Below are 27,393 nucleotides of genomic sequence, written 5' to 3' on the forward strand. Positions count from 1 at the left end.
TGGCTCACTACCTGCTATTAAGGTAGAAATAAATTTGAAAAATTTAGCCTTTCTTTAATACTTAAAACACTGAATAAAGGTTTTTTCTTTTATATGGGTGGTATCTTTAATTTTCTGTTGTTTAAAGAAGAGAGATCAGGAGTGGACTTTATGGTGCATATTTTGAGAGGAAATTACTAGTTTGTTGTATAAAGTGCAAAGTTAATCTGTAAAATGTCTTTTGAAGATTCCAAAGAAGATGTTTTGTAAAGGGTCTTGGTGTTTATTGTGAAACAGAGATGTGAGCATAGAAGCTCTGTTTCCACCCTGTATTGCTGTGGTTGCTTTATTTAGAAGTCTCTGTCTCTCTCTCTCTGATAACATTCAGAGCATAAATATTTTTTATAAGGTGTTAAAAGATCCGTCAGGGTTCTTCCCCCCAAGAGAACAATGTTTCTGAATTTCTCATAGCTTGCTGGTTTACCTAGCAGAAGAGCATTTCAAAGTAATTTAAGAAGCTACCCTGTTTGATATCTTTTAAATACAGTGTAGTCCAAAAACATGGTTTGTATTAGGGCAAAAGTGTCCAACTGGTACAACTAAGATAATTAGATTTGCATTTCTTCCATATTCCTTGTCTCCTCTGAAACACATGTCCACACCTTTGTGAAGTTTTTTGGGGGGGTTTTTTGCCTTTACTCATCGCAATAAATCATCCAGATTGAGTTCTGGTTTTGTCTTGCAGACTAATTTCAAATTGCTCATGTGTGCTGGCATCCTCTGTTGCTTGATATGGAATGCATTTGCCCAGCAAGGTAAGGCACTTGATTGCACTGCAGTGGTTAACTGCTGCTTTAAAACTGTATCTGTTTAGCAGTTATTTATGTGAATAAATACATCCTCAGTAGACAAATGCTAATGGCAGTAGGTCAGTCATATCTCACATTAATAACCTGTTTGTAGTTGGAACTTGGTTTGCAAAACCTTGAGTGAACCAAAGTGAAATGCTGTTGCTGTAAACACATTTTTATAAATGAAGTGACAGATTTGCGTTCCTTGCTAGGTGGAAGCGACTGCATAAAAGCTAATGCAAAGTCATGTGGGGAATGTATACAAGCAGGACCAAACTGTGGCTGGTGTAAAAAAACAGTAAGTGTTGCAGAAATCTTTTTATGGTTTGTTTTTTTTTTCCCCTTGGTTTCAAACTTTAGTGAATAGTTTACCCATATAGAAATGTCTGTTTTCAGTAATAGTAGTTTCCTCTAGTTCTTCAATTTGATACTTACTTGTATTCAAAAAATCAAATACTGTGATTTTCCTGATTTGAGTAATAAATGTTTTCCACAATGTGTTTACTTCTCCTTTTCTAAATCCTGAGCAAAAAAGTCCCTATAGACTGTCTCGTAGTTATTTAAAATTACTCCAATGTGGAATCTGTCTGAGTATGTTTAATTATATTCTTCCAGTGACATTAGAGTAAGAGCTATTTTTAGGCAGATGTAGGTGGAGTAGGGAAAGAGATTGAAGGGGGGTTTTCTTCTAAAAGAAAGGTTTTCAAATTTTAGTTTTCTGCTATTGGTAGACTTGAGGAGTAGGAGATAGTTTTGCGTGGGTGAGTAGTTTGTTTCATTATGAAACAAAAAGGGTATGTTCTTCAGTTAAGAAAAATTAAGTTCAGGAAACTACAAAATATAAGATATAATCAGTGTATGCTGATATATCTTCTTCAGGTTAGAAACAGAAGAAAATGTTTTCTATAGCTCTTCTTTGGTTTGTTTTTGGAAACTAAGACATTTTCCTGTTTCTTGCTAGGACGTTATAAATTATCTTTATTTCTATATATTGCCTAATTACTATTCCCCAAACCAGCTTGCAACATTAAATTAAACTGACTGATTTTATAATTTGGCCTTGAGCTATCAGATTTCTTCTAGGTCTGTGTCACCAGTAACTGACAAGCTTCAGTATATGTGTATTTATGTTTATTTTGGGGACAAGGGCAGAATCAGAATTGCCATGTTTCTCAATTAGAAGCCTTATTTATTTGTATTTAAGGTTAGAGCTTTTTTTAAGGTTTGAAGTAATGATAATTAGTTATTCAGAACAAAGTTAAGGATTGGTTTTACTTATGAGTGTTACTTTCAGATTAAGTTTCCCCAAAATAAGAGTTGTCTCTTTGTTCTGCTCTGTCATCATATAGCTATTACTTTGTTGTGGAGTATCAGGGTACACTTATATAGTCTTAATTAAAAAGGAAAGAATATTAAAAGCGGGCTATATAATAAATATATAGGTTCACATTATTGGTAACTATGTGAAAATGAAAGCTTTTTCTACTTGCAGTCACTTTTAGAGTAGCCAGCTTAAACTGGTGTCCTGCTTCTGATGGAAGGGGCATGGAATTTGACTGGTTTTTTCCCTCTTACTTGCATCTTATGCACAGATAAGCATAAGGAGATGCAGACTCCTGGAGTAAATAGTAGTCATTGAACATATGTAGTATCACTTAATGTATTTCAAGACCATGTGTTTTATTACTAAACTTTGGAGATAAAAAAAAGATGCAATCATTGTAGAAAGAACAGTTGTGGGTAGAATATAACAACTTAAACATAGCTGTAAACTTGATACTCTTTTTTCCTGTTTTTCTAGGACTTTTTGCAAGAAGGAGAGCCAACATCTGCCCGGTGTGATGACTTGGCAGCACTGAAGAGTAAAGGCTGCCCTATGGAAGATATAGAAAATCCCAGAGGCAGCAAACAGTTGCTCGAAAACAGAGAAGTAACAAATCGTAAGAAAGGTGCTGCAGAGAAGCTGAAACCAGAAGCCATTACACAGATCCAGCCACAGAAATTATCACTGCATCTAAGAGTCGGTAAGGACAATTTCCTTCCAGTTTTGGGATGATTTTTCTGTCACCACCATGTGTGCATTTTTTGATTTGCACGTGTAACCATTTTGTTACAGAAATGACTATTTTTCAGATAATGTGAATGATAGCAGAACCATTCAATTCAGCTCCAGGTGTTTAGAACTTAGGAGAAAATTGATACAGCGTGGATTGTTAGATATATCAGGAAGGTACAATTGTTTTGTGCTCAGTATTTTGTAGTTAATTTTCTACAGTGTGCCTGTAGGATGAAAGTTAGAAGAGTCAGCAAAAGCTTTTAAGTTATGAGAGCGTTTCCTTTTGCTTACTGCTGTTGCCTGAAATCTGCATGTCTGAACAAAGTGGTTTTGTAGTTGTGCAGCACAGTTTTTGGATTGCTACATAACGTACCTTCCAGAGGCTAAAGGTGTGGATGCAGAACCACAGTAATGAAAAACAAAGTAGTTGTGTACCAGTTTTAGCCCCTAAAGAGAACTTCATCTCATTCAAATGAGGGGGGCAGGGAGGAACAGGGCTAGTGGCTCGCTTGAGCACAATGGAGATTGTCCTCAAGGAGAGTTCTTAGGTACTGTAGACACATTGAACTGCTGCCTTGTATTTTCCCTGAAGAAGAGCTTGTACTTGAGGTCACCTGCTTGGAGGTAGTCACAGTAATAATTGGAAGGTGATGTGAAGCAGGCTTAGCATGATGTAGAGACGAAAGTAATGAAAATTTTTTTGCAATTTTGGTATGACTCCTGTATATTTCTAATGTGAACTTTTTTGCTTCAAACCAAATTATTGTTCCTCTGTTGACACAGAAGTTTCTTCAACAAAGCGTAGCAGGGACTTGGGCAAACAGAATCTAATTACCCAAAAGATGTTTGTAAGCACTTCTGTTGGTATATAAGTTCTCTGAGGGACTGTATAGTTGCAGAGCATGATGCTTGCTTTCTGTGTAGGTTTTTTGAAATCTTAGCTAAGGAAAATCCAAGCAGATTTTTGTGCTGCATTTTTTGTGTTATGGCTTTTTTTTCCCCTTTGTTTTGTTGTTTGTGGTTTGTTTTTGTTTTGTTTTGTTTTTGTTGTTGTTGTTTTGGTTTGGTTTTTTTGTGAAAACCATGTTATATAACTGTGTGATCCATATTCAACTTGTCCTTTAATGTTTTTCTCACTTTACTAATTTTGCTGGTGTTTAGCAAATGTTTCCTAATTATCTAATTATTAAGCAAACTTAAATAGCAGCAATACTACCACTTAACCTCAATGACCAAGGGGAGTGGGAAATCCTATTGATTTAATTCCTTATTTCATATAAAATAGGCAAAAGAATACTGTTCCAGTTTCTGGGAAAGGGAAGTGTGTGGTATGTGTGTGTAATCCTTCTGCACTGCCTTTCACCATCAGTGAGACTACATTCTTCTGTAGGTAAAATGAAGGATCTAGGCTTAAAATCACAACAAATACTAACTTGCTGTTCTCTCACTGCCGTTTCTGTGCTCCGGGCTTGGTAGATGCAAAGTAACTCACCATATCCCATCAAGAACGAATTTTTCTTTTATAAACCTATTAAAACAATGTGCTTTTTTAACTTTTAAGAATTATCAAAGAAATCTCAGATGAAAATAGGTGTTGAAAATTTGTTCTTAGGTCCTACAGGAACCTTGTGAGAATGATTGCAAGTATGAAGATTTGAAATCACAGCAACTACAAGAAGCTTGGGTTTTGGCATGCTAGTTTTTCTGTGGGGAGATAAAGTGCCTCAGAAATAAGAAGTTGAACATTTGAAAGAAACACTTCTTGACATTATCTTCATCATAATTTGATGTTACACATTTCGGTCAACAGGAGAAAAAAATAACTCACCTGTAATTCAAAACCTTCATAAGGATTTACAAGCCTTCCCTTAAAAAGGCATTTTTCTTGCCAGTGCAGTTATGGAATTTTTAATGGTTTCTGCTTGTTGCTTAATCTCTGAAACAGGAGAGCCCCAGACATTTTCATTAACATTCAAGAGAGCTGAAGACTACCCCATTGATCTTTATTATCTTATGGACCTCTCCTATTCTATGAAAGACGATTTAGAGAATGTGAAAAGTCTTGGAACAGCTCTAATGTTAGAGATGGAAAAAATAACTTCAGACTTTCGGATTGGTAAGAAAGATTTGCCTATTTTAAAAAAAATAATAATGAAACCCCCCAAGTTTCCTTCCTGATGTTTATCACATGATTGTATGTGAAGAGTATGTTTTTTTCAGTTTAGCAGTATTGTGGCAGATATTCTAATACACAGGACCTGTTGAACAGCATAAAATTGTTTGGCATTGGTGGAGAAGCTGGGACATAAACAAATACAAGAACTATTTCTGATGTCAATTCAGCTATAATACATTTGAATTCTGTTGTGTGATAATAGAAATGAGACTTCCATTCTTCAGCTTACAGGTATTTTATTATTCTTGTCTTAGGCTTTGGCTCTTTTGTGGAGAAAACTGTGATGCCGTATATAAGTACAACACCAGCCAAACTCAGAAATCCTTGTACGGGCGACCAGAACTGTACAAGTCCATTTAGCTATAAAAATGTGCTCAGCCTTACCAGTGAAGGAAACAAATTCAATGAACTTGTAGGTAAACAGCACATTTCTGGGAACTTAGATTCTCCTGAAGGTGGATTTGATGCAATAATGCAGGTTGCAGTTTGTGGGGTAAGTGTATTATTTTTTTTTTTGCTGTTCTATTAGATAAAATTGTTTGAATGCAGCCTTAGCATTTTATGGTGGCTGGCATTTGAATATGTCACTTCCTGTGAGCAAGACAAGGTGGGTGAGGAAGAATTAAGTGAGAGAATGAAGCTGGGAAATGTGAAGGTGCCCAACGGAGGTCGTGATCACAGCATGTAGAGACAAAGCTTTCAAAGTTTGTTGTGGAGGAAGAGTCAGGTTCTGCTTAAAAGTGTGTGAGATCCTCAGTAAGCAATTGTTCTCAGATTATTTTAAAGGTCTGTAAGCTTCTTGTGGTTGTTGAAATTTGGTGGTTTGTGACTTCTAGTTTCTCAGAAAGTAGATGGAAAAGTTGTTTTCTACTTATTTTTGATGGCCTAAGGATTCTTTCTGTTGTTCTAACAGACTCTTCTATGCACCTGTACAATGGACTCCCAAAAAAAAAAAAATACCCAAGTTTATTGCTTTGTTACCATATAATTTTTGCTGTTGATCAGTGGATTCAAGACTTTCTGAAATTATCTGGAGTTTTGATTTAAAAGTGTGGTGTTTATCATAAGCCTTCTAGGGTTTTTTTGGTGGCAACTTAGTGTATGACACTTTTACATGATCTTCTTTTGTGAAATTAGCTAGGGCTTCAGCTCCATGGAAAAATTAAATAAAAAAAAAATAGCAAAGGGCAGCTTACACGATTAGGCTCTGCAGTTGTGACCCAGGATGCTCATGGGCCAGCCCTCTGCCAAGCACTGTGCTGGGTGTAAATCTGCACTAGGTTGGCAAAGCCTGATGATTCTTCAGTCTCAAGCTGAGTAGTTCAGTTCTACAGCAGTGCTGCACAGCAGTGTGCTGTGCCTGGGTGATGGCATGGGAGTGGAACTGGCTCTGAAGAACCTGATTTCTAAACTCTGTCGCTCTTCAGATACTCCAGTGAGAACTGAACAGGGTCTATCTCAAAAAGAATCATTTTGCCTTTGATGAAAAACCTGCAGCAGATGTTTTGGAGCAGACATTTAATGAAACACAAGTGTTTCCAAGGTTTGCATGAATTAATGTGTTCCAGGGCAACACTTTTGCAGTGTGGCTTCTCCTAAGTCTGTCTACTTTCCCATGCACTTCTCTCTCAAGTGTTGGTCCCCAGTGCTTTAAAATAAATTGGTACAAAATACCAAAAATCTGTTTGTGTTTTTCCCAAGGAACAAATTGGCTGGAGGAATGTTACAAGACTATTAGTGTTTTCCACGGATGCTGGATTCCACTTTGCAGGAGATGGTAAACTTGGTGGAATTGTTCTGCCAAATGATGGGAAATGTCACCTGGAAAACAATGTGTACACAATGAGCCACTATTATGTAAGTCTTTATATCATCTTCTAGAGAAATTAATATTTTATGATGCTTAAGATTGAAAGAACTCATTGGGTCATCTGGTATAGTTTCAGACCACTATCTTAGAAAATTTATCTGTTTACATCAAGTGACTTCAGCTAGACTAAAGCAAATGTGCAAGAAGTAATCCAGTCTTAATTGAAAATTTTCAATAAATGGCAACTTATGTGCTGTGATTATGTATTGCTGAATTTTAACCTTTTTGATGACTAATAACCCTGTATACCACACTGAATCACAGAATATTCTGAGTTGGAAAGGAAAGTCATAGCATGAGGGTCATAGAGCCCAACTGAATGATGGGCTTGTATGTCCACTGGGAAACTGTGGTGGCTGTTTCATTATTTTATCATTTCACCAGTGTTCATTTTCAAGATAGTTTACTAGTGAAAAATACTCTAAAATGTCTGCTTGAATAGTTTTTTAAGACTGAAATCTTATGATGCAAAGTTTATGGTAAGAGTATGGTTAACATTGCCTTTGTGGTTTACTGGAAGGGAGGTCAGACACAAAATGCAAGGAGAAGCATTTACCACATGGAGTAACCACACTAAGCTTTACCAAGTTGGTGTGTTCATATATTCCTAACTTGGATTGAAAATTTTTCAATAAAAACCTTAAAGTAATTCAGTTTTATTTCATCATTTCTTTGTGAAACAGTGCAAAAAGTAGTGGTTTTGAGGGACTGAAGATAATTTTCTGGGAACATTGAGATTAAGGATTTAACCTTTTATATGGCATGGAATGTGCTAATGTCCATGTGAAGAAACATCTGTCTTCATTAGGCATATATGAAATCTTACCAATGCCTGTTTGTTTTCAGAGGTTGTTTTGCTTTAGATCTGATGTGAGCTGGCTAGTTAGGAGTTGAATGTGTGTTTCTAAAGATGATTTGTATTTATGATGTCAGAGTTTTTTGATTATGTTCTAGCCACATGTCTCAAATTTGAATTTAATTTTATACTTGATTTTTTTTTTTTTTTTTTTTTTTAGGATTATCCCTCTATTGCACATCTGGTACAAAAACTTAGTGAGAACAATATTCAGACAATCTTTGCTGTTACCGAAGAGTTTCAGGCAGTCTATAAGGTAAAGAAATTACTCTGAAGTCCTTAACATTGACTTATTTGAAATTAAAGTGATTGTGGAAGTAATATTTCGCTACCCATGTACTTCATTGTTAAGCTTATTTTATTTCTTCAAATCAAAACTGACTCTATTTGTAATATACAGTGAGAAAGTGCCCCTTCTCCTTGCTACTCTTTGTAGGTATGAGTGAGTGGAGAAGACATTTGCAGTTCTAATTTTTGTGAACATTTTTACTGCAAAACAGCTGAGGGGGGTGTGGACACTGAATCAGGGGACACACTTATGAAAGAACATATTTTGTCTCTTGTGCTCTATTTATATACCCCATGTTTAAAATTAACTAAACTGCTGGATGTGATTGTGCAATAGGAAATGACTGTGTAAAGGACATGCATATTTTTCCTTCTTTTGACCTGTTTTTGGTTGTTTTTTTTTTATTTTGGGGTTCTTTTTTAAACTGTATTCATTTTTCTTTGTTTTTTGTTTTTTTTTTTAATTTTGTTTTGTGGGGAATTTTTGTATTTTGTTTTTTTCTTTTTTTTGTTGTTGGAAAATGCCTGCCTATTTTTAATGTATTCTATGTGATTGAACAGAGATTGTGGTCAACTGGTACCAGGGCTTAGTATTCTGTTACCAAATGGAGAGTTAAAATGCAAAGGAGAAGAAAACGTTGGGTGTTTGTGCTAGTAGGGCTGTGTCTAATCTCAAAAATTGTGTTCATTACTGACAACACAACCTTCTTTTCTGAAGTATTTGACTAGTTAATCCAGTAGCACATTTAATCGCTATTTATACTGCAAATGATACTTTGTTTGCTAGTAAGACTGTACTTTTCCTTCTGTTTTTATCAATATTGAAAGGAACTGAAAAATCTGATACCAAAATCAGCAGTTGGAACATTGTCTTCAAATTCCAGCAATGTGATTCAGCTGATCATTGATGCATACAATGTAAGTTCAGATTTTATGTATTAATTCTTCTTGCTCATAAGTTTTTCAAGCAGAGACTCCAAGGTGTATTAATTAGTATTCTACACCATAAACATACTCCATTGCTGTAAAACCATACTAAACATTCAGACTCTATGGCAGTAAGAGATTAGATGAGTAAAAGCATGATACTCTCCTAAAGACATTTAAAATGGCATTAAAAAGAAAAATTTCCATCCACATTTTCCCTTGCAAAAAATAATATTCCCAACCAAAACCCACACTGTTTCTTCACTTTTACTTTTTTCCCCAAGTGTTAGCAGAAAAGGCCATTTTGGTGGGCTTGGCCCCACAATATTTTCTTTGTTGCTGCATTGTGTGTAATTGAGCCTCTCCTTTGGAGTACATGGGGTAAACAAGTGCCTTCAACATCTGTGGAAACCTGTCCTGACCTTGTAACAAGTTCAGACATGAGAAGGGGTCACCACAGCATGACTTTGGGCAGCCCTGGGCACAGTTCCAGCACATTGGAACTTAAATAATTCTGGTGTGCCTGTGGGGTTGGTGCTTAGACTGGGCATAGCTGTATGATGTCTGTTCTTCAATAAAACACTTCTGCAACTCAGTTTGAAGTTAGGTAATAACTGTTGTTTCAGTCCCTTTCTTCAGAGGTCATCCTGGAAAATACTAAGCTACCAAAAGGAGTGACAATCAGTTACAAGTCTTTCTGCAAGAATGGAGTGAATGGCACACAAGAAGATGGAAGGAAGTGTTCTAACATTTCAATTGGAGATGAGGTAACTCAGAGTATATGTGCTGCTGCTCAAATACAAAATGCACTTGGTGTCCAACACAGCATTTCTTCTCTCTCTCTCCTTTTTTTTTTTTCAGGTTACATTTGAGATTAATATAACAGCTAATGAATGTCCAAAGAAAGAACAAAATGAAACAATTAAAATTAAACCACTGGGATTCACTGAAGAAGTGGAAATTAATCTCCAGTTCATCTGTGAGTGTCAGTGTCAAAGTGAAGGAGAACCTAATAGTCCAGCCTGCCATGCAGGAAATGGAACTTTCGAATGTGGTGCGTGCAGGTAAATAAATAGACGTTTTCTTTATTTTTGCAAAAAAGAAACACAAGCAAGATCTTTGTGTCCTTAATTAGGGTTTACTTAGGTTTACTTATTTTTTTAAATTTTTTTTAGTGAAAGAATAAGAATTGTTGTTACAGGCCTGTTTCTTTTAGGATATTCTGAAATACTGCCATATCTCTGCTAATAATCCCTATGCTTAAATATTGATCATTAGATCAGCATTATTGTATGAGTCAGAATCCAAATTTGGCCTTGAGTCAGTACTTGAAAGGATACAGATCAGTTTTTGGTGTTCCTTTTTAAATAAAGAGAGCAGATTTTCTCATTTTTGTGTAGAAAAACTTCTTATACTTGCTGTCACTGTTGCTGGTGTCCACTTGGTTTCACGTGGGTGAGAACAGGCCCTGTGGGTAATCACAGCCTTTTGTTTTTGTAAATGCAGCAGTTTCCCCATGATCTCATCTCTGATGGACACCATGTAACAGTCTGTCGATCACTGATGGGAACGAGAGCAAGTTCCATTTCCTCATTGATAATGAGAAGTGCTGATCCCTGAAGATCTCAGTTTGGCAGTTCTGAAGATCATCTCCTGCTTAATTGTTGTTCATAGAAAACCTTTTTATTGAAATACAACAGCAGCTACAGGGAACAGTTGCTGTCACTTGAGAAATAATTATTGTTCTGTCACATGAAAAAGGGATTAATAAAGGTTATGTGAGAGTTTAGTTAGAGGGGTGACACATAGTGTCTCACCTGGAATATCAGTTAAAATAATCAGCATAAAAGCAACTTAGTCCACTTTGCTCCAGTGCCTGGTACATGGGTGTCAGCTGGAAACCTCATTTGAAGTTTAAGTCGTAACATCCCTTGAGAGTGTAGTCAACTTTCACTCCTGTTCTTTGTGCTGTTCTTGTGGCCTTTTTTTGTGTGACTTTCAATTAAGGTTACATTTTCAGACATGTTTTTACCTTGCAGATGTAATGAAGGACGCATTGGAAGACTCTGTGAATGTAGCACAGATGAAGTAAATAGTGAGGATATGGATGCTTACTGCAGGAGGGAGAACAGCACAGAAATCTGCAGCAACAATGGAGAATGCATTTGTGGACAATGTGTGTGCAAGAAAAGGGAGAACACCAATGAAGTGTATTCTGGCAAATACTGTGAATGTGACAACTTCAACTGTGATCGATCAAATGGTTTAATCTGTGGAGGTGAGAGGTGCTTCAGCTTTCTGCAGGCAAAGCTAGTCAGCAGTTTACAAATCTGTCTTCTCTACCCAGCAGAGTAGGCATACTTAAGTAAAAGATCAAAGCCATTTGATAACAGAGATGAGGATACTCACAGATTTGGTGATTTCAAACACTTGTCTGTTAATAAAACAGCCCTCTGCACATGTAGTCTGTTAATGCACATTTCACCTTCCTTGAATCACAGCTCCCAGAAGGGTGTAAAGTTGTCCTGGGGTGAACTTGACTTCTGCTGTTCATTGCAGAATTGCCCTCAGGTATTACAGCAAAAAAGGCTGAGACAACTGTCCTGCGACTGTAATGTTATACTGGCTCAGTGTAACCACTGTGTCAATAGAGAGAATGCCCTCCGCTTACTTGTGAGTGCTTGACTTTGGTGCTTGACAGGATACCAGTAAGCTGCTTGACACTGTTCTGAAAAATAAGTGAAGACTAGAATGTGCAAGATCCAGAAAAGCACCTTAAGCACTTGAAGCAAGACTTCGATGATAGTTAATTCCTGAAATCAGAAGCAATTTAGAAAATCATTCAGCAGCCAGTGTCTAAATTATTTTGCTGTTTTGCATGTAGAAGTATCCAGTAGGAGTATGACTCCTATATGTCAGTGTTGTCTGTGATACAAAAATAAAATAGAGAAGCCATTAAGTCTAAATGAGTAATGAGACTGCCTCATTTGTCTGATTTGGTCAGAATCCACTGTTGCTCCACAAAAGATGGGAGCAATGGCAGTGATGTTCCAGAATACACAGTGACTGGAAAGTGTTGGCTGAAACACTTGATTCTCATTGGAGGAGGAGGGCTGTAGGCAAAGATCTTTCCTTGTCATCCAGCTCCATATAAAGGCATCTTGTTTCTTGTGCAGGGAGTGTAAGGAGCATGAAGTTGGGTTGGTTCGGAAGCGTGAGGTCAGAAGTACAGCAGCTGAACATTGGTGTCCTGTGGAGCCAAAGCTGTTTCATTTTTCTGTGTTTTGAATGCACAATTGGTGCACTCCTCATCTTTTAAGTCTTGCTTTATACATTTGTATAGTGATAGATATGAAGAAAGGAGTGGTCAATTTGTCTGTATGCATAAAAGATTGCGAACTGAAAGCAGTGTTGTAATGCTTTCTACCCAGGGGATATGGTCATCACATTATACTATTCTTGAGCTGATATTCCAGAGTCTTGTTTATGAAAGGAAATGCAAATGTATAGAATGGGAAAAGGGGACAGATGCCTGCAAGTAGTCTTTCAAGGAGCTAAAATTTATTTTGTACCTCTTAATTCATTAGAGTCTTCATTATCTCACCACCATAGTTTTTTTCTTTTGTCTGCCCTGAGGTGGTGAACATTTATTTCTCACTGTCACAGATTTTCTTATGTTAGAGTTGATTTCATTGCAATACCTTTCCATTGCACAGGAAACGGGATCTGCAAGTGCAGAGTGTGTGAGTGTTTCCCCAACTTCACTGGCAGCGCCTGCGATTGTTCCTTGGATACTACACCGTGTATGGCATCTAATGGGCAGATTTGCAATGGAAGAGGAACCTGTGAATGTGGCACCTGTAACTGTACAGATCCCAAATTCCAAGGCCCCACGTGCGAAACGTGTCAGACTTGCCTCGGTGTCTGTACAGAGCACAAGTACGTACCCAGAAAACCAAGTCCCAGCTTCTGTGCATTTTGAGTTTGTGATATGTTGTGAGGATTTTTAAAACAAAGCTTTTGATAGTTAAAACTTCAGATAAGCTTTTTTGCTTAAAATAAATACTATAGAAACTACTTACTTGACAGTCAGAAACTAAACCTATATCAATATGGGACAGTGAAATTTGCAACCTTCTGTTTGGAAATCCAGGTTTTTAGAAACCTAGCATTTTCTGCATGAAAACTTTGAAATAAGTTTAGGATTAGTGGCTGAGCAGATTCCTGAGCAACTGACTTCTTGCTGAGAAAAAAACCTTCATCTTTTTAGTATAAAAATCCTGCTTTTTTCAATGAATTATTCAGTGATACCCCACTGTAAAGCTTGTCATTGTGTTTGTTCTTCATAACCTGTGTGTGTTCCACTGTAAATACCCTGTTCTTACAGTACCTTGTCTGAGAGCGTTCATTTCCCTGGTAGAGATGTTGAAAAGGTTTTTCATGTCCTTGAAGCCTGTGGGTCATTCAAGGGAAGAGGAATTTATGAAAAGGGCTTCTGTTAATCTCAAGGTGTATAAATGTTCTGATTGGTACAAAGCCATGTCTTGCTTTATTTTTTTCCTAACTTTTATGGCAAAAAGGTTGGTTTTCTTGAACTTGTTTTCTCCTTAAAATTTCTTTAGATTAAATGCTAGAAATCTTCCATGAACACATTCAAAAGCACCGTTTCTGTTTTGTGCTTGCCCAGGGACTGCATTCAGTGCAGAGCTTTCGACAAGGGAGAGAAGAAGGAGACGTGTTCCCAGGAATGCATGTATTTCAACATGACACGCGTGGAGAGCCGGGACAAGCTGCCACAGCCCAACCAGCCTGATCCCCTGTCTCACTGCAAAGAGAAGGATGTGGATGACTGCTGGTTCTACTTCACTTACTCTGTCAACTCAAATGGTGAAGTCAATGTCCACGTGGTGGAGACCCCAGGTAGGAGCTCAATGTTGCCTGTTCCTTCTTTGTTGTTAATTTGTGCAGTTGTTGGGTGCTACAAAGTGCCTCTGGTTGATTTGGGTGAGTTAAATGCATTCAGAAACAGGTGCCTGTTCCCCAAGTGACAGCTGTGCATGTCTGAGTGGCTTTAGAAAAATATATATCTCCCTAGATCTAGATTTTTAAAACCCATGGGCTCATAGAAACAGATTCTATTTTAAAAAAAAACAAAAGGTAAATCAGATATGTATATTTGTTGAAACATTTCCTGTTTGCACTTGTGTTCTCAGGCTTATTTCATCTCTCTTGTAGCAAGTTCTATTTAGATAAATTTTGATAATTTTTTTTACTAGGCCTCTGCTACAGGTTATAAAAATGGTGTCTGTTGGGTTTTGTTCCTTTTTCCTTTTCCTTAATAATTTGGAATCAGTCTACATGAAATTGTGTACTATGCTCCAAACCACTTGAATTACTTTATGCTCAGAACCTTTGCTTTTACTTGACTGTGGTACTTTCAATAATAGATCCCAAAATCATTTTGTTTAGTTAATCCTTAATAGATCAATCTTCTGATAGAAAAAAATTCTAACAATTCCATACTCCATCATTAATTTACCATTTATTTACCAAGAGTATTTTTCGTTTGAATCACTGGATATTGCATCTGACAGTGCTGAATTTATGGTCCTGTACATTAGCAGTTTGTGATCTCCTGATTTTTAGGAACCTGATAGAAAATACACACTTTAGAGATGTAGTGCTGTATTATATACTTGAGGAATTTTCAGAATTGATAATTTTGATGATCATGACTTAACACAGTCCAGTGGCTAGTGGCTCTTAGAAATAAACGCTGCATCAATTCAGAATATTTTAAATTCTCTACAAAAATAATCCACAGTATAGAGGAGTTCTGTCTACTAGGACAAGCCATACATGCCCTATTCTTTTGGGGCCTGACATTTTCTTCATGTATATAATTCTGCTGCCTTGGCTCACAGGTGAATCAAGCCCATCATGCACAAAGGAGGCACCTTAGTGCTGAAGGAACAAGCTCTGGCCAGTAGAGCTGTGTTCTGTGGAGCAGACACTTGTTTCTTACTGGCTCCCAAGGAATTCCTATCGTGTCCCTTCCCACTTCCCTCACTCTTGGAGAGGCAGCTGTGAAGACAGGGAGTCTGCAGCGTGGAGGAAGCTGTGTTCTGTCCACAGTTGTTTTATTACACAGGACTTGCATTAATTTGCTTCTGACTCCCTCAGTCTGTGCACTGAGTTCTGCAAAAGCCTTTCTTCAATTTGTGATTATTGGGAATTTTATGTTAATAGTGGAGTTGGATATTAATTTGGAGGATTATTATTTCTGTGTGAGCCACTTTAAATCACCTTGCATCTCATCACAGTCTGTAGCACCCTTGTGAGGGGAAGAAGAAAGGCAGACACTGATCTCTCTGGTGACCAGTGACAGGACCCAAGGGAATGGCCTGAAGTTGTGCCAGGGGAGGTTTAGATTGAATATTAGGAAAAGATTCTTCACCCAGAAGTTAGCTGGGCACTGGAACAAGCTCTCCAGGGAAGTGGTCAGAGCACCAAAACTAGCAGAGTTCAAGGAGCATTTGGACAATGCTCTCGGGCACAGGGTGTGACTCTTGAGGCTGCCCTGTCTGGGGACAGGAGTTGGACTCTGAACTTTGTGAGTCCCTTCCAACTCAGATTATTCTGTTTCTGTGGGTTAGGCCTGTTCTGCTAGTCAGGATTTGTGCTGTAGTTGCCACAGCTTTAACTTGGAGCTCTTGCATGTTTAAATACAATTGCCAGTTATTTTACTCTTAATACTGTTAATAAATAGCTTAAGGGGTTAGCGGTGTATAGACTTTATCATCAGAACAGGTGGTTCTGTTGCTAAGATCAAACACAAATCAGAAGACTAAAAATAAGATGGAGTGTTACAGGATGTACATATTCAAAAAATTCTGTTATTTGAATGTAATATTGGCATATCTGATACTCAAAATGCTGGCTTCAGTATAAAATCAAACGTTAACAGCTTCGATATGCATTAACTTTACCATTTTATAAAATCATGTTTCCCTTGCTTTGTTCTCCAGAGTGCCCCAGTGGTCCTGACATCATTCCCATTGTAGCTGGTGTGGTTGCTGGAATTGTTCTTATTGGACTTGCATTATTATTGATTTGGAAACTACTAATGATCATTCATGACAGGAGAGAATTTGCTAAATTTGAAAAGGAGAAGATGAATGCCAAGTGGGATACGGTGAGTCAAGAAGCTTTTCTATGTATAAAAGCTGCAGTAGCGAAAGAAAAATAGATTTTTGTTCATGTGCTTTATAAAGTGTTTCAGATTACAACCAGCCCTCTTAGAGAAGTATTTCTTGAGGCAGGAAAGAGAGTAGTAACTCGGGTTTAAATAACATTTCAGAGAGGAAATGTGATGGTGACAGAACAGTTCAGCTTTGCAGTTCTACCGCGCTTTACGACATATGATTAAAACGTTCATTACAAAGATAAGTCACTTCTGTAGAAAGCAAAGAAGAAAATTCTGTGTTCATTGAGGAAATCTTGTAAATACTCATACAGGGTTAATTGGGAAACTTAGATAAAGTCACAAAATCATGGCTGGTGCTGGCTCGTTGAAATCTTCCCAGCTCGTTGTCAACACAGAAATGTGTGAGAAAAACAAGCCTATGGTATAAAGGCTTTCACAGACTATGGAGTTGCTGCCTCTGGGCAATGTCAGGAGTCTGCTAATCAAGAACCCCTCACTACAGTTCTGTAGAAGTCAATGTCTTAATGTACTTGATAAGAATTTTTTTAAAAATTGTCCTAGGAAGCCTTTTGGTTTTATTCAAGAAAATTGATTAATCTTGTACTGGGGAAGAAAATTACTAACACTTTATATATGATTTTTTTTTCAGTGATAGTTGAGAATGTTGCTTTTTTTTTCCTGTTGAATTATTCGATATTGACCATTTCTTTTACTTCAGCAAGAAAATCCAATATACAAGAGCCCTATTAACAATTTCAAGAATCCAAACTATGGACGTAAAGCTGGTCTCTAAGTCTCAGTTTGTATCTCCTTTCATTTTCTTTCATTTTTCCCCTTTGCATGTCTCTTCAAACTCACTGTGTGTCACAGTCAGTTAATCACAGTTTGAGTCTTGCTCAGTGTCTCTGCTGCTTTGATTGTGGGGTTTTCAAGAATGCAGCTTGAAAATTTTTAATTGGTTTTGACAGCGAGATTGCTTACTTACTAATACTGCCACTAGTGGCTTAAATTATTCTACAAGTGCCTTTTAAACTTTTTTTCTTTTGTAGATGTGTGTATGTATAATAGAACAGTTCCTAGGACTGAAGAATATTTTTGGACTGTAGAGAGACACACAGGGGATGCTTTGTCTTCTATTTCTTCAAATCAGCAGTCAGTTTGCTTAAAATCAATATTTTTGCTGAGCTAGATTAGATACTCCTAAAGTACCCCAGCCTATAAATATCACTGTTTTTATTAGAATAGCTCTGTGAATGCAGAGTAGCATTACTTTTTTTTGTAAACTGCTTTGGCTTATTAACCTAGTATAGACCTAGTCTGTAATTAAGGTATGAAATGCATATACTTTACTAATTTTATAATTAAATATGCACCTTATTTCTATTGAAACTGTCAGTATCGTAGTGCTTGTAATCTAGGCAGCTTTAAGGTGTCCATAGAAATGAAACATTAATAGGACAGGAGCAAATACTGTTGTCCCCTCTAGATGCATTTTTCACTCTGTTTCTTACTCCCTCCTAAACTCAGCCTTAGCTTGTCATTTGATTGGAATTGTGGAGTTCAGTTCTATTCATACCTAACACACCAGAAGTAACAGCAGTATCCAGGAGAGGAAGTCAGTGGAGCAGAAGTGATGGGTAGATACCTGCTGCAGACTCTCAGATTGCCCTTCCTTGAGTGCTTGAGGTGTTCTCCCTCCTGGGACCCCGAGCTGCTGGGGAAGGAATGAAAGGGAGTCTCAGGTGCAGAAGGGCTGCCAGAAGAGCACTAGGAGAAAGCAGTGCAGAAATGAGACTAGAAGGAGGGGAATGAAGAAGTTGGGAATGCAGCACATCCATTAAACGTCCTTTTCAGAAGCCAGTGGAAGGGAAGGATCTATATATCTAATTTTATACTGTCTCCCTTTTTTAGTGTTGCATTCAAAAGATTTTGTAAAGGAAAAATAAGGGGAGATAGCAGAAATTGAGAGTATTTAAGATCTTACTCGCTCTCACTTGATAACAGTTCCAAATACTTTGTGTGACATTCTGAGCCCTTCCTGATGAAATACACTTTCCTTTTCTCTTTGTAATCATTTCACTTTCCAGTGTGTCCAAAATCAATTGTAAAAAACATTGCTTTTGCTTTCAGCATCAACCACATCACCTCCTTTTCATTTTTCTTCCCAGAGACAATTATTCTGGGGAGGAAATTGAGGTTTTCGTCCTTTCTAATACTTCACATTCTCCATCTGGTTATTTCTCTGTTACCTGTTCTTCTGCCATTCACTTAATTGTGTACTTCCTGTTGCATGCAGGATAAGCACCTAACAAACCATACAATGTGTTAACTTCCATTCTGTGCTCTTGTTCTCTACCCTGTGACTCTTCAGGACGTTATGTCTTTGATGGTGCCATTTCTCCTCAAAATATATTTCCTGCAAAAAGCTTTCCTCTGGTGCAAATGAGGGACTGACTTCTGCCTTTCTGGTTCACTCACATGTGAAGGTTAAGAGTGTGAAAGGGGGTGGTTTGGGTTTTTTTTTAAACATGACTTTATAATTATTGATATTCATAGAAATATTGGAAGTCTGGCAAGAGAGGGAGGTGGGTTTATTCTTATGGACCACTGGAAAGGAGGAGGTGAGAGTTGTCTGAGTAGCTGAGCCATGAGATGCAAAACAAAGTCCTGCTTTTCCCTATAGATAAGATTTTCTGGTGCTTTTAGACTATTGCCATAGCTTCTCATTTAGATGAAGAGTTGCCTTATAATGTCAAGGCAGGAAAGTCATCTGAACTCCCATTTTATGAAAATTACACTGCAGTGGATTCCCTCCAGGTGTGTGCATACATAGATTAACTTTGTGCAGTTTGTGTGACCCTTCCCCTCTCCCGCAGCCATCCGTGGGCTGGGGCTCTGTGGCGAGGGAGCTGCAGCACCATGGAATTTGTCATGGACCAGGTACTCGGATATTTCCCTGGTGCTGGTCCATGGTAGTGCAGATGATGCCAAGGCATCCTGGTGGTCAGTGCTCAAGGCAGCTGGGTCAAACAGAGTTCTCTTTGCCAGGTTCTACCCCAGTTAGCTATAAAATCTTTGGTGCAGTCATGCTTGTAATGAGCCTAAGGATGAATTTTTTCTGGACTGAAAAGCTGCATCCCAAATGTGAAACACAAAGCTGCTATTCATAGTGAATGCCATTACCACTCCTGCATAGGGATAGCTTGTGCCTTGCTAAGCATCTTCAAACAGACTCCAAATTTAAGTCATCTTGAATTTTACAAGTGATAAACACACTTATATTAAACACTAAGTCTGTAGTAATTTGGTTAACCTTATTAGCAGCTACTGGTTAAAATGAAAAGAAACCACAAACAATTGAAAGCGCTCAAAATTGCAGGGACTTGTTCTTCTCCTGACTTGGATTTCATGCCTGTTACTTACCTTGCTGCTGAATGATGGACGTGCTCTGGGTGTGGGAGCAGAGATGCCGTGTTTTCAATCCCTTTCATGTAAATCCTGTGTTCAATGAGCACTGGTTTGTGGCTCCAGGGATGGGTGGAAATGGGGTTGGCAATGCCTCTGGCCAGGTGTGACCATGGCCTCGCTTTGTCCATCCCTGGAGTGTGCGCTGCAGGGTCGGGCTGGACACGGCCCCGTGTTCCTGAGAAATAGTGCTGGGCATCAGCAGGGAGGGGGAGATAATCACAGCCAGCTCTTGAACAGTGTGTCTGCATGGGTTTTAATTCTGTTTCATACAGTGATTTAGGTCTTAAGCCCACTGTGGAGGTAACTTCAGGGGGTGTTGAAACAGTGAGCCCCTGGAGCAAAAAGATCAAGAAGGTTAATCAAACATTCTGTGTAATAGTTTCATCTTTATGCAACACTGGACTGAACTGCTGTCCTCTGAACAGCCCGGTCTAGTTGAAAGTGAATATTGTTGCAAGAACATAGCTCTTTATTCTCGACTGAAGGTACTTTTAAAAAGTACCTCCAACTTTATTTTACTCAGTATTTCACTGAGTCTTGTATGAAGTTACTGTTTGTTAATTTTAATTTTGATTTAAGTGTGCATGGAGTTTTCAGTTGTAGGGGCATGTAACAAATGTGTTTTCCCTAACTCTGCATGCTTGAACCCGTGTATTCTATGTAGTGCCATAAAGAAAAGGGGGTGTTTAAAACCATACTGTTTGTCTAAGACAGCAAGTTTGGAATCCTGTGTTTTAATGGCCAATTAAAAAACTGGAATGCTTCTAAAGTCTGAAAATGTGTACCCTCTGTCAGCTGTGAGGGGCCCCGAGTGAGGGGAGCATCATGTTGGATTAGTGGATATTTATTTTAATGAAGAGCTGTCTGCAGGAGACCCTGCCAAGCCAGACCCAAGACAAGGTGGTTGGGGTGTGGCTGGAGCAGCCAGGGCTTCGCCAGAAGAGAGCTGGGAAGGAATCTGCAAATCCATCAGGTGCCTGTGTTGCAGTTATAGGCAGTAGAGCCTCAGGAGCCATTTAGCTGATCACATATCAGGTTGGATTAAGCTGAAGAGTTGTGAATATTGACTAAATCTCCATTATTTGTAATGGGAACTGAGACTCTGATCTGCCATGGGGAAACAGCTAGTCAAGTGCTTTATCCAGTGACCTAAATTCCTCTGTGTGCTTCTGAGTGGTGCAAGTACAAGGGAAGACAGGACAGAGTCTTGTAATATCCTTATAGAGCTTATGCTAAAGAAGAGCATGAAAACTTCAATTCTGACTTCTCTTCAGAAAGCAGTACAGTAAAAAATTTGCAACCTTATTATGCAAATCAGATTTTAAGCCTGATTTCAGGTTCAAATTAGTTGTATGAGTAGCACCTAGCAAATCTCCAATTTTTAGTCCTTACTTTTACACACATTCCTAGAATATCTGGTAGAAGTTCTCTCTTACAATTAGAAGATGAGTGTATGCCCTCTGTTATGTGCTGGGGGCAGTCTGTTCTGTAACATGTTGGAGGCTAACAGCACAGCAACAAGTATTACATAATGCCTTGCCATGGAAAAGTTCTGCAATAACTTCTGCTCTGCATATGATGCAGTCTCTTACGCTTACAGACTTCTTCTGCATCATAAACTTTATTGGTTTATATTTTTATTTTTAAGAATTCTTCATTAAAACTTCTCAAGGAAATAAGCAATGTACATTGCCAAGGACTTTGAGGCATAAAGAGTTGCTTCAGTACCAGATTAAACCCTGGATGTTTTTCCTGTTTCATTTGCATATTACTAGTGCAAGCCCTTTGCTAAAAATACTGGGGAAGGTCATATTTTTGCACTGATTAATTAGTCTGTCTGAGAACTAGCCATATCACATCATGATTTTTCATTATTTAAGATTTAAAAAACCCAATCAAATGTTACTCCTCATCCCTTCCCAGACCAGTAGGTGATACACTTTTAATCAAGACAGCTCTTGCTTGGGAGCTGACAGAAGGGGGAAGGGACTTCTGCTCTTAGGCTGTATTTGTGAAGTAGAGCCAGCACTGAACACCCAGCTCCTCCTTCACCTCTGTCCAGGTGACATTGACTGAAATCTTGAGAAGTCTGAGCAGAGGACTTTGACTTCTATTGTCTGGCAATCCAGACGAGTCTCTTGGATCTAGGCAATACTGAATGCGTATCCTTGCTGTTAGCATGTTAGAGAAGCTGGCTCTGAGGAGAAATCCCCTTTTCCTGTGAAAGGAATCACGACAGCAGCAGCCAGGTCTCCCTCAGCAGCAGCCACTGTTGTTGGGATAGACCAGTTGCTGGTGCTATGCTGGGCCTTGCAAACAGAAGGCAACACACTTCCCAGGAACTGTGATTAGAAAATTCCACACCAAGTGAGGTTCTTGCTTGCCTTTGGCACATTCTGTGGTATTCCTTGCTGATTTTCCAGGTTTATGACCCTGAAGAATAGACATCTGATGTTTGTGCAATCTTTGAGTGTAGGAAAATTGGTTTAACCTGTAATATTGTAAATAGAGTTGAATATTAAGAGTTGAATTAATATGGTTGTATAGCCCATCTCAGGTTAGGGGGGGAAGTTTGAAGGGACAGAGATTCCCCTACTGCTGCTGAAGGCCAGGTACAGCCCTGGCCAGAGCAGCACTCTACTGGCATCTGCACTGAGCTGAATTTTCTCAGGAATCAGTTGTGTATGCACAGAAGAGCTTCATGCTGGCAGACAGCATTCATTCAGGCTGAGGTTCAGGTTGTGCTAAGATCTCAGAGCTGCAGCTCCAGGCTGTTCTAGCAGTGGTCCTTTCTTCTGTGACAATCTCTCTGTTTATTTTGAGTTCAAGCTGTTCATCTGAGGTGTGCAAGGATGTCATAAATGGAGTAAGATTTACTGAGATAGAACCTGGGAAAAAAAGAAGCTTAAAATATGCTTAATTTAAGGGGTTTTAAATCTCAGCAAGAGAGATGTAAGCAATTGTTCTGTAGGCTTGTCTTGTATCAGTAGAAATAATTTTTTTTATTACAGCATCTGTGCCATTACAGAAGTTTCTTTGTTTTATCTGTACATTTTGTCCTTACTGAGGGTGGGGAGACCTGCAGGGATAAAAATGAGAATGACAAGTACTGAATGTTTACTGTAAATATTGACTGTGTATTAGCAAAACACGAGAAGTCTTTCCACGTTGTTTCTAGAATTCAGTTACAATGTCAGATAAGCTATTTAAATGTTGATTATAGCAGAATGTGGTCTGTGATCAGTCCTGGTGTCAAACAATGTTGTTTACGATTCTGTTCTTCTTTATAAGATGCCCTGTGCTGCAGAGCCCTGGGTGGTGGCTCAGCCCTGAGATGAGCCTGTGAGGTTCAGCTGCCTCCGAGGAATCCTGTGCTGCAAATGGAGCAGGATTCTGCTTTGCTTTATTTATTAGCTGTGCATGCCTTTGTTCAAGTTGCTAGAAGGAAAACTAGTTTGACTTAAGCTGTTTGTGTGTATAAACAAAGCATTAATGGGTAATTTCTTACGCTAATTTTTATGCTTCTTGAAAACGTGTATCTTTTTTTCATATCTTTAAATGTTAATATATTTTTTTTTCTTTTTCTAGGGTGAAAATCCTATTTACAAGAGTGCAGTGACAACTGTGGTCAATCCTAAATATGAGGGAAAATGAACACTGCTTGTATAACTTCACAACACTGTATGCAGTATAGCAACTTTTGTAGTCACAATAAGATAGATTTAGGGCAAACTGCAGTGATTTTACTAATTCATTACATATAGGTTTGTTTTCCTATGTGAAAATGTACCATATGTAATTTTTAAAATTTTTTTCTTTGTTTTTTTTTTGTTTTGTTTTGTTTTTTTATTTTGTTTTTTTGGTGGGTTTTTTTGGTGTTTTTTTGGTTTTTTTTTGCAAATAAGAGTAATTGGTGCCAGAGATTGGACAAAAAAACTTGAGACTGTGTAGCCTAGTCAGCCCAGGTCACATGGTGCCTTTCTGACCTTTCCCATGCTGTGAATCCTGGTCTTCTGCAGGGTGTGATGGTGCATGGCATGACTGGGAGGGAAAGGGTTAAAGCAATCAGCATGAGGGCTCTGCCTAGCCATTTAGTATTAAACTTTTTAGCTTTACAGGGAAATCAGGGCTTGAGTTTGCAGATGTAATTAAACTCATGTAGCATGGAGCTGGTGGTTAATTGGCCTTTGGCTTGCTAGACCTACGATTAAGTATTTGGTAAGTTGTGTAAGCTGGAAAGGAGCAGTGTAAAAGACTGGAAAGTGTGTGCATACTTATCTTTGATTTTCAAGTTGCATATTGCTAGGTTATTGTTAAAATGAAAGGTCTTGAGAAGAATGTTAAGAAGGAAAAAATAGCTTTAAAATGTGCCATTACTGAAGAAGTTGCTGACTGGTAACTTGCTTAGTTTTTCTTTGTAAATTCAAGCCCTGGGTGGCAGTATCATGAAGTACCTTACCAAGACATCCTCAGATCACCTAAGGGCCTTACGTGATGCTGTGTCTTTATTCTGTAATGTTTCTTTGCTTTCAAGCCTGGTGCTTTGTCACCTTCTAATCTTTTTAACATATTTGGTTGCGATTCTTTTTTGTAATATTTTTGTATCAACACAAGCTTTTTTCCCTTTTTTTTTTTTTTGAGCAGTCTTAGCTGTAAATTTGCCTTTACCCTGTAGCTAAGATTGCATAGTTTGTCATGTGAACACATCACCCATCATTCTTGACATGTGCCATGTATATTTGCCTCTGACCATTCAAATTGCATCATAGTCATATTCTTGTTTTAAGTGCCTTTTTATTTTAACAGATGTTCACTTTTTACAGTGCTATTACTGAAGTTATTTATTAAATAAAAGTACCTTAAAATACTCGATCTCATCTCTTTATTTTGTAGAAGTTGATACTTCAGAAAACCCAAATTATTACCTCTGTAAGGTAACAATTGTAATAATACCAATATGTCCTGAAAGGAGTGAAGTTGATCTTGGTTAACAAACATAAGGTGTTATAAAATGCCCAGCGATGGCGTGAAGCACCTTGTTAGGTGCAGGGACTGTTGGTGTAAAGCCCCGTGACCTCCTTTGCTTGTATGCAGAAGAAGTTCTGTAGTTTAATAACTGTTCCAGCAAATGGGCTATTGTTCAGTCAACACTCTTTCACAGCAAATAAGAAAAATCACTGCCTTTTGTGGGGAAATCTTCTGAATTCTTTTTAAGAGCATAAAGTTGTTAGCTAGATTATCAAACACACTTTGTAATTAAATGTTAAGTACAGTCCTGATCCGTAGGATTTGCTCTTGGTTCTCCAGTTGTGCTAAGGCAGTGTGGGGATCTGTTCTGAATGTCCCTTCTAGCTCCCATCTGAGGGTAAGAGCCTGGTTTCCATGCAGTGGGAGTGAGAGGAGGATGGGAGGTGTCTGTCTGTCTGTCTCCCTCCAGAGATCCAGAAGCAGCTCCTGTCCAGCAGACAGAAGGGCAGACAGTGTAGGGGCGCCTGCACTTCCCACCCCTGGGCCTTCCTCCTGGTCAGCAGGAAGGGGGCAGTTGGCCCTGTTTTTGTGTCCCAGTGCTGTGCCCTGTGTGGGCAGTGCCTGCACAGCCTTGCTGGGAATGCACACTCCAGCTTACCTGGACCTTGGGATGCAGAGCTGCTGAAGTCTGGCTGCTTATTCTGGGCCCCTGAATTTGGCAGCAGGAGCATTTTCAGATAGTTGGTGACAACAAGAACAGATTCATGGAGAGGAAGAAGGAGTGCAGTAGTTGAGCATGTGGTGCTTCATGACAGGGTGCCACCTCAGGGACCTAAAAGAGCCTGAGAACCAGCAAACCTGGCCATGAGATTGGATACAAGTGGCAGCTGCACCTGTACATGCAGCTTATGGTGTCTGTTCCTCTTGATACTGACTTTACAGAATCACCTCTGTAATGGATGAAACTTTATTGGGGACATTTGAGAACTTTCCTCCCTTCCTCATGCTTTGGTCAACATTGAGGATTTTCAATGTCTGCATAAGAAAAGATGCAGAAATTTCTTCTAAACATGGGCTGTATTACTTGTCCACGGCAACTAAGACAAAGCAGCTTGAACAGAAAGGATAGTTTCTGACACTTATGGCTGTTCATTCCTCAACCTTGTAGAATACATTAATTGCAAAGTTCTGTTTTGGACTGTATTAAAGTCCCCTTCAGACCTGTCTTTTTACCTCTCCATCTTTCCCAGGCTGCAGAACTATTGTGAACAACACAGAATGAACATCACAGATGTAACTGACCTGCAGGAACACTGATCCCTGTACAGCATCACCAGTGGTCCCAAATTAGGCAAATATTTAATTATATGTGCATTAACCTGGTTGTGTCCACTAATATGTTCTGCACTTTCCTTAACACATCTAGTTGCAAAATGCTTTTGTGGATTGGTAGGCTGCTTTTTCACAGAGATGCTGAAAGCTTTGAATTTAAGTGGCCCAAAAGAGAGCTTTTCTAAACCATTATCTGAACTGGGTTTCCAGTAGACACTTCCAGGCAGATGGAAGCTGCTTAGTATCTCTAAGTGAGCAGTTGTTTAAATGAGAGAGAACAGCTGCCATACTACAGGAGCAGATTCAAGATAAGTATCACAGATTGTGGGATTTGCTTTAAAGCAAGATTGGATGATCCAGCTAAGAGAGAAGATGCAGTTCAAATAGGATAAAATTTAGATGCTGAGAACCAGAAGTAGTTGTGAATCCTCCTTGGTTTGTAAATAGTGTCCTCAGGTATTTACCTGAATCCTGCCAGTTGACAAAGCAGTGAACTCTTACAGTTGATAGCAGTGCATTGACCCAGAAGGCTGTGATCCCACACAACCCACATGTAAGATCCCAGCAGTTCCTCTATTTTAAAATGATTACAGTTAATATATCCATCCATTTCCTCAACTCCTCTATAGTAACTAAAGAGCTAAGCCATAACTGTTCCATGGCAGTTGTAATAATCAGGGTTTCTTTTCCTAGATAGAAAATAACAGAAATACAAGTCAGCTAAAGAAAAGAATTCTCTGTAATAAGGTGGTTTATTAATTAATTTATCATTTTGCCACAGTATGTAGGGCCTCCTGCCTTAAAACTACCTCTAAGGCTGCTTGGAAAGTAGTCTTTACACAATCTGGAACACCTGCACATGAGGAATCTGAACTGATAAATTGATGCTCTTAGGATGCTGATTTTTTTTTCCTTTTCTGCAAAATCTACAATATTTTCTGTAACAAGTAAAAATTCCTTCTCAGAGGAACGCAGAATTCAAGTAGATAAAGGAGAAGCTTTCAGTTAAGTAAAATACTGATGAAGTAGAGATGGTGAATATGTTCTAGCTACACAATTCTACCATTTCAAGGGTGTTCTTCAAGTACTTCCAGTTTTCTTTTTGAAGAATCAGTTGCTGCCAAAGCACTTATCTAGCAGAAAGAAAATATTTATTAGCAACTATGAATACAACTACCAGCATAGATTGCTGCAACATAATTTCAGTGAATGCTCATTAATGATAATAAGTACATTAACCCCATCTCAATAAAATGGATAAATTGTAGCTAGATAAACACTATAGGACATAATTTTAAAGTCTTGAGAATAATTTTAATGAGGGTGCTGACATAGCATAGTATCAGAATAGTAAAAACACAATCAGAATAGTATCAGAAACACTAAAAATATGACAATTGTTAGGATATTATCAT

General features: G+C 38.4%; 1 protein-coding gene across 1 annotated transcript in view; it reads left to right on the plus strand.

Moving 5' to 3' along the window:
* The window catches only part of ITGB1 (integrin subunit beta 1), a 42,609-nt gene extending 17,808 nt beyond the window's left edge, over positions 1-24,801 (plus strand). The window contains exons 2-16 of the mRNA XM_062506837.1: positions 725-794; positions 1,043-1,128; positions 2,632-2,854; positions 4,832-5,002; positions 5,317-5,555; positions 6,764-6,919; positions 7,949-8,044; positions 8,905-8,994; positions 9,630-9,770; positions 9,865-10,067; positions 11,043-11,281; positions 12,720-12,942; positions 13,691-13,923; positions 16,032-16,198; positions 23,267-24,801. Coding sequence (XP_062362821.1) covers positions 725-794; positions 1,043-1,128; positions 2,632-2,854; positions 4,832-5,002; positions 5,317-5,555; positions 6,764-6,919; positions 7,949-8,044; positions 8,905-8,994; positions 9,630-9,770; positions 9,865-10,067; positions 11,043-11,281; positions 12,720-12,942; positions 13,691-13,923; positions 16,032-16,198; positions 23,267-23,332 — 2,403 coding nt within the window. The 3' untranslated portion in view covers positions 23,333-24,801. The remainder of the gene's footprint in view (positions 1-724; positions 795-1,042; positions 1,129-2,631; positions 2,855-4,831; positions 5,003-5,316; positions 5,556-6,763; positions 6,920-7,948; positions 8,045-8,904; positions 8,995-9,629; positions 9,771-9,864; positions 10,068-11,042; positions 11,282-12,719; positions 12,943-13,690; positions 13,924-16,031; positions 16,199-23,266) is intronic.
* Positions 24,802-27,393: the final 2,592 nt, after the last annotated feature.

The sequence above is a fragment of the Cinclus cinclus genome, chromosome 1 (assembly GCF_963662255.1).
Source record: "Cinclus cinclus chromosome 1, bCinCin1.1, whole genome shotgun sequence".
NCBI lineage: Eukaryota > Metazoa > Chordata > Aves > Passeriformes > Cinclidae > Cinclus > Cinclus cinclus.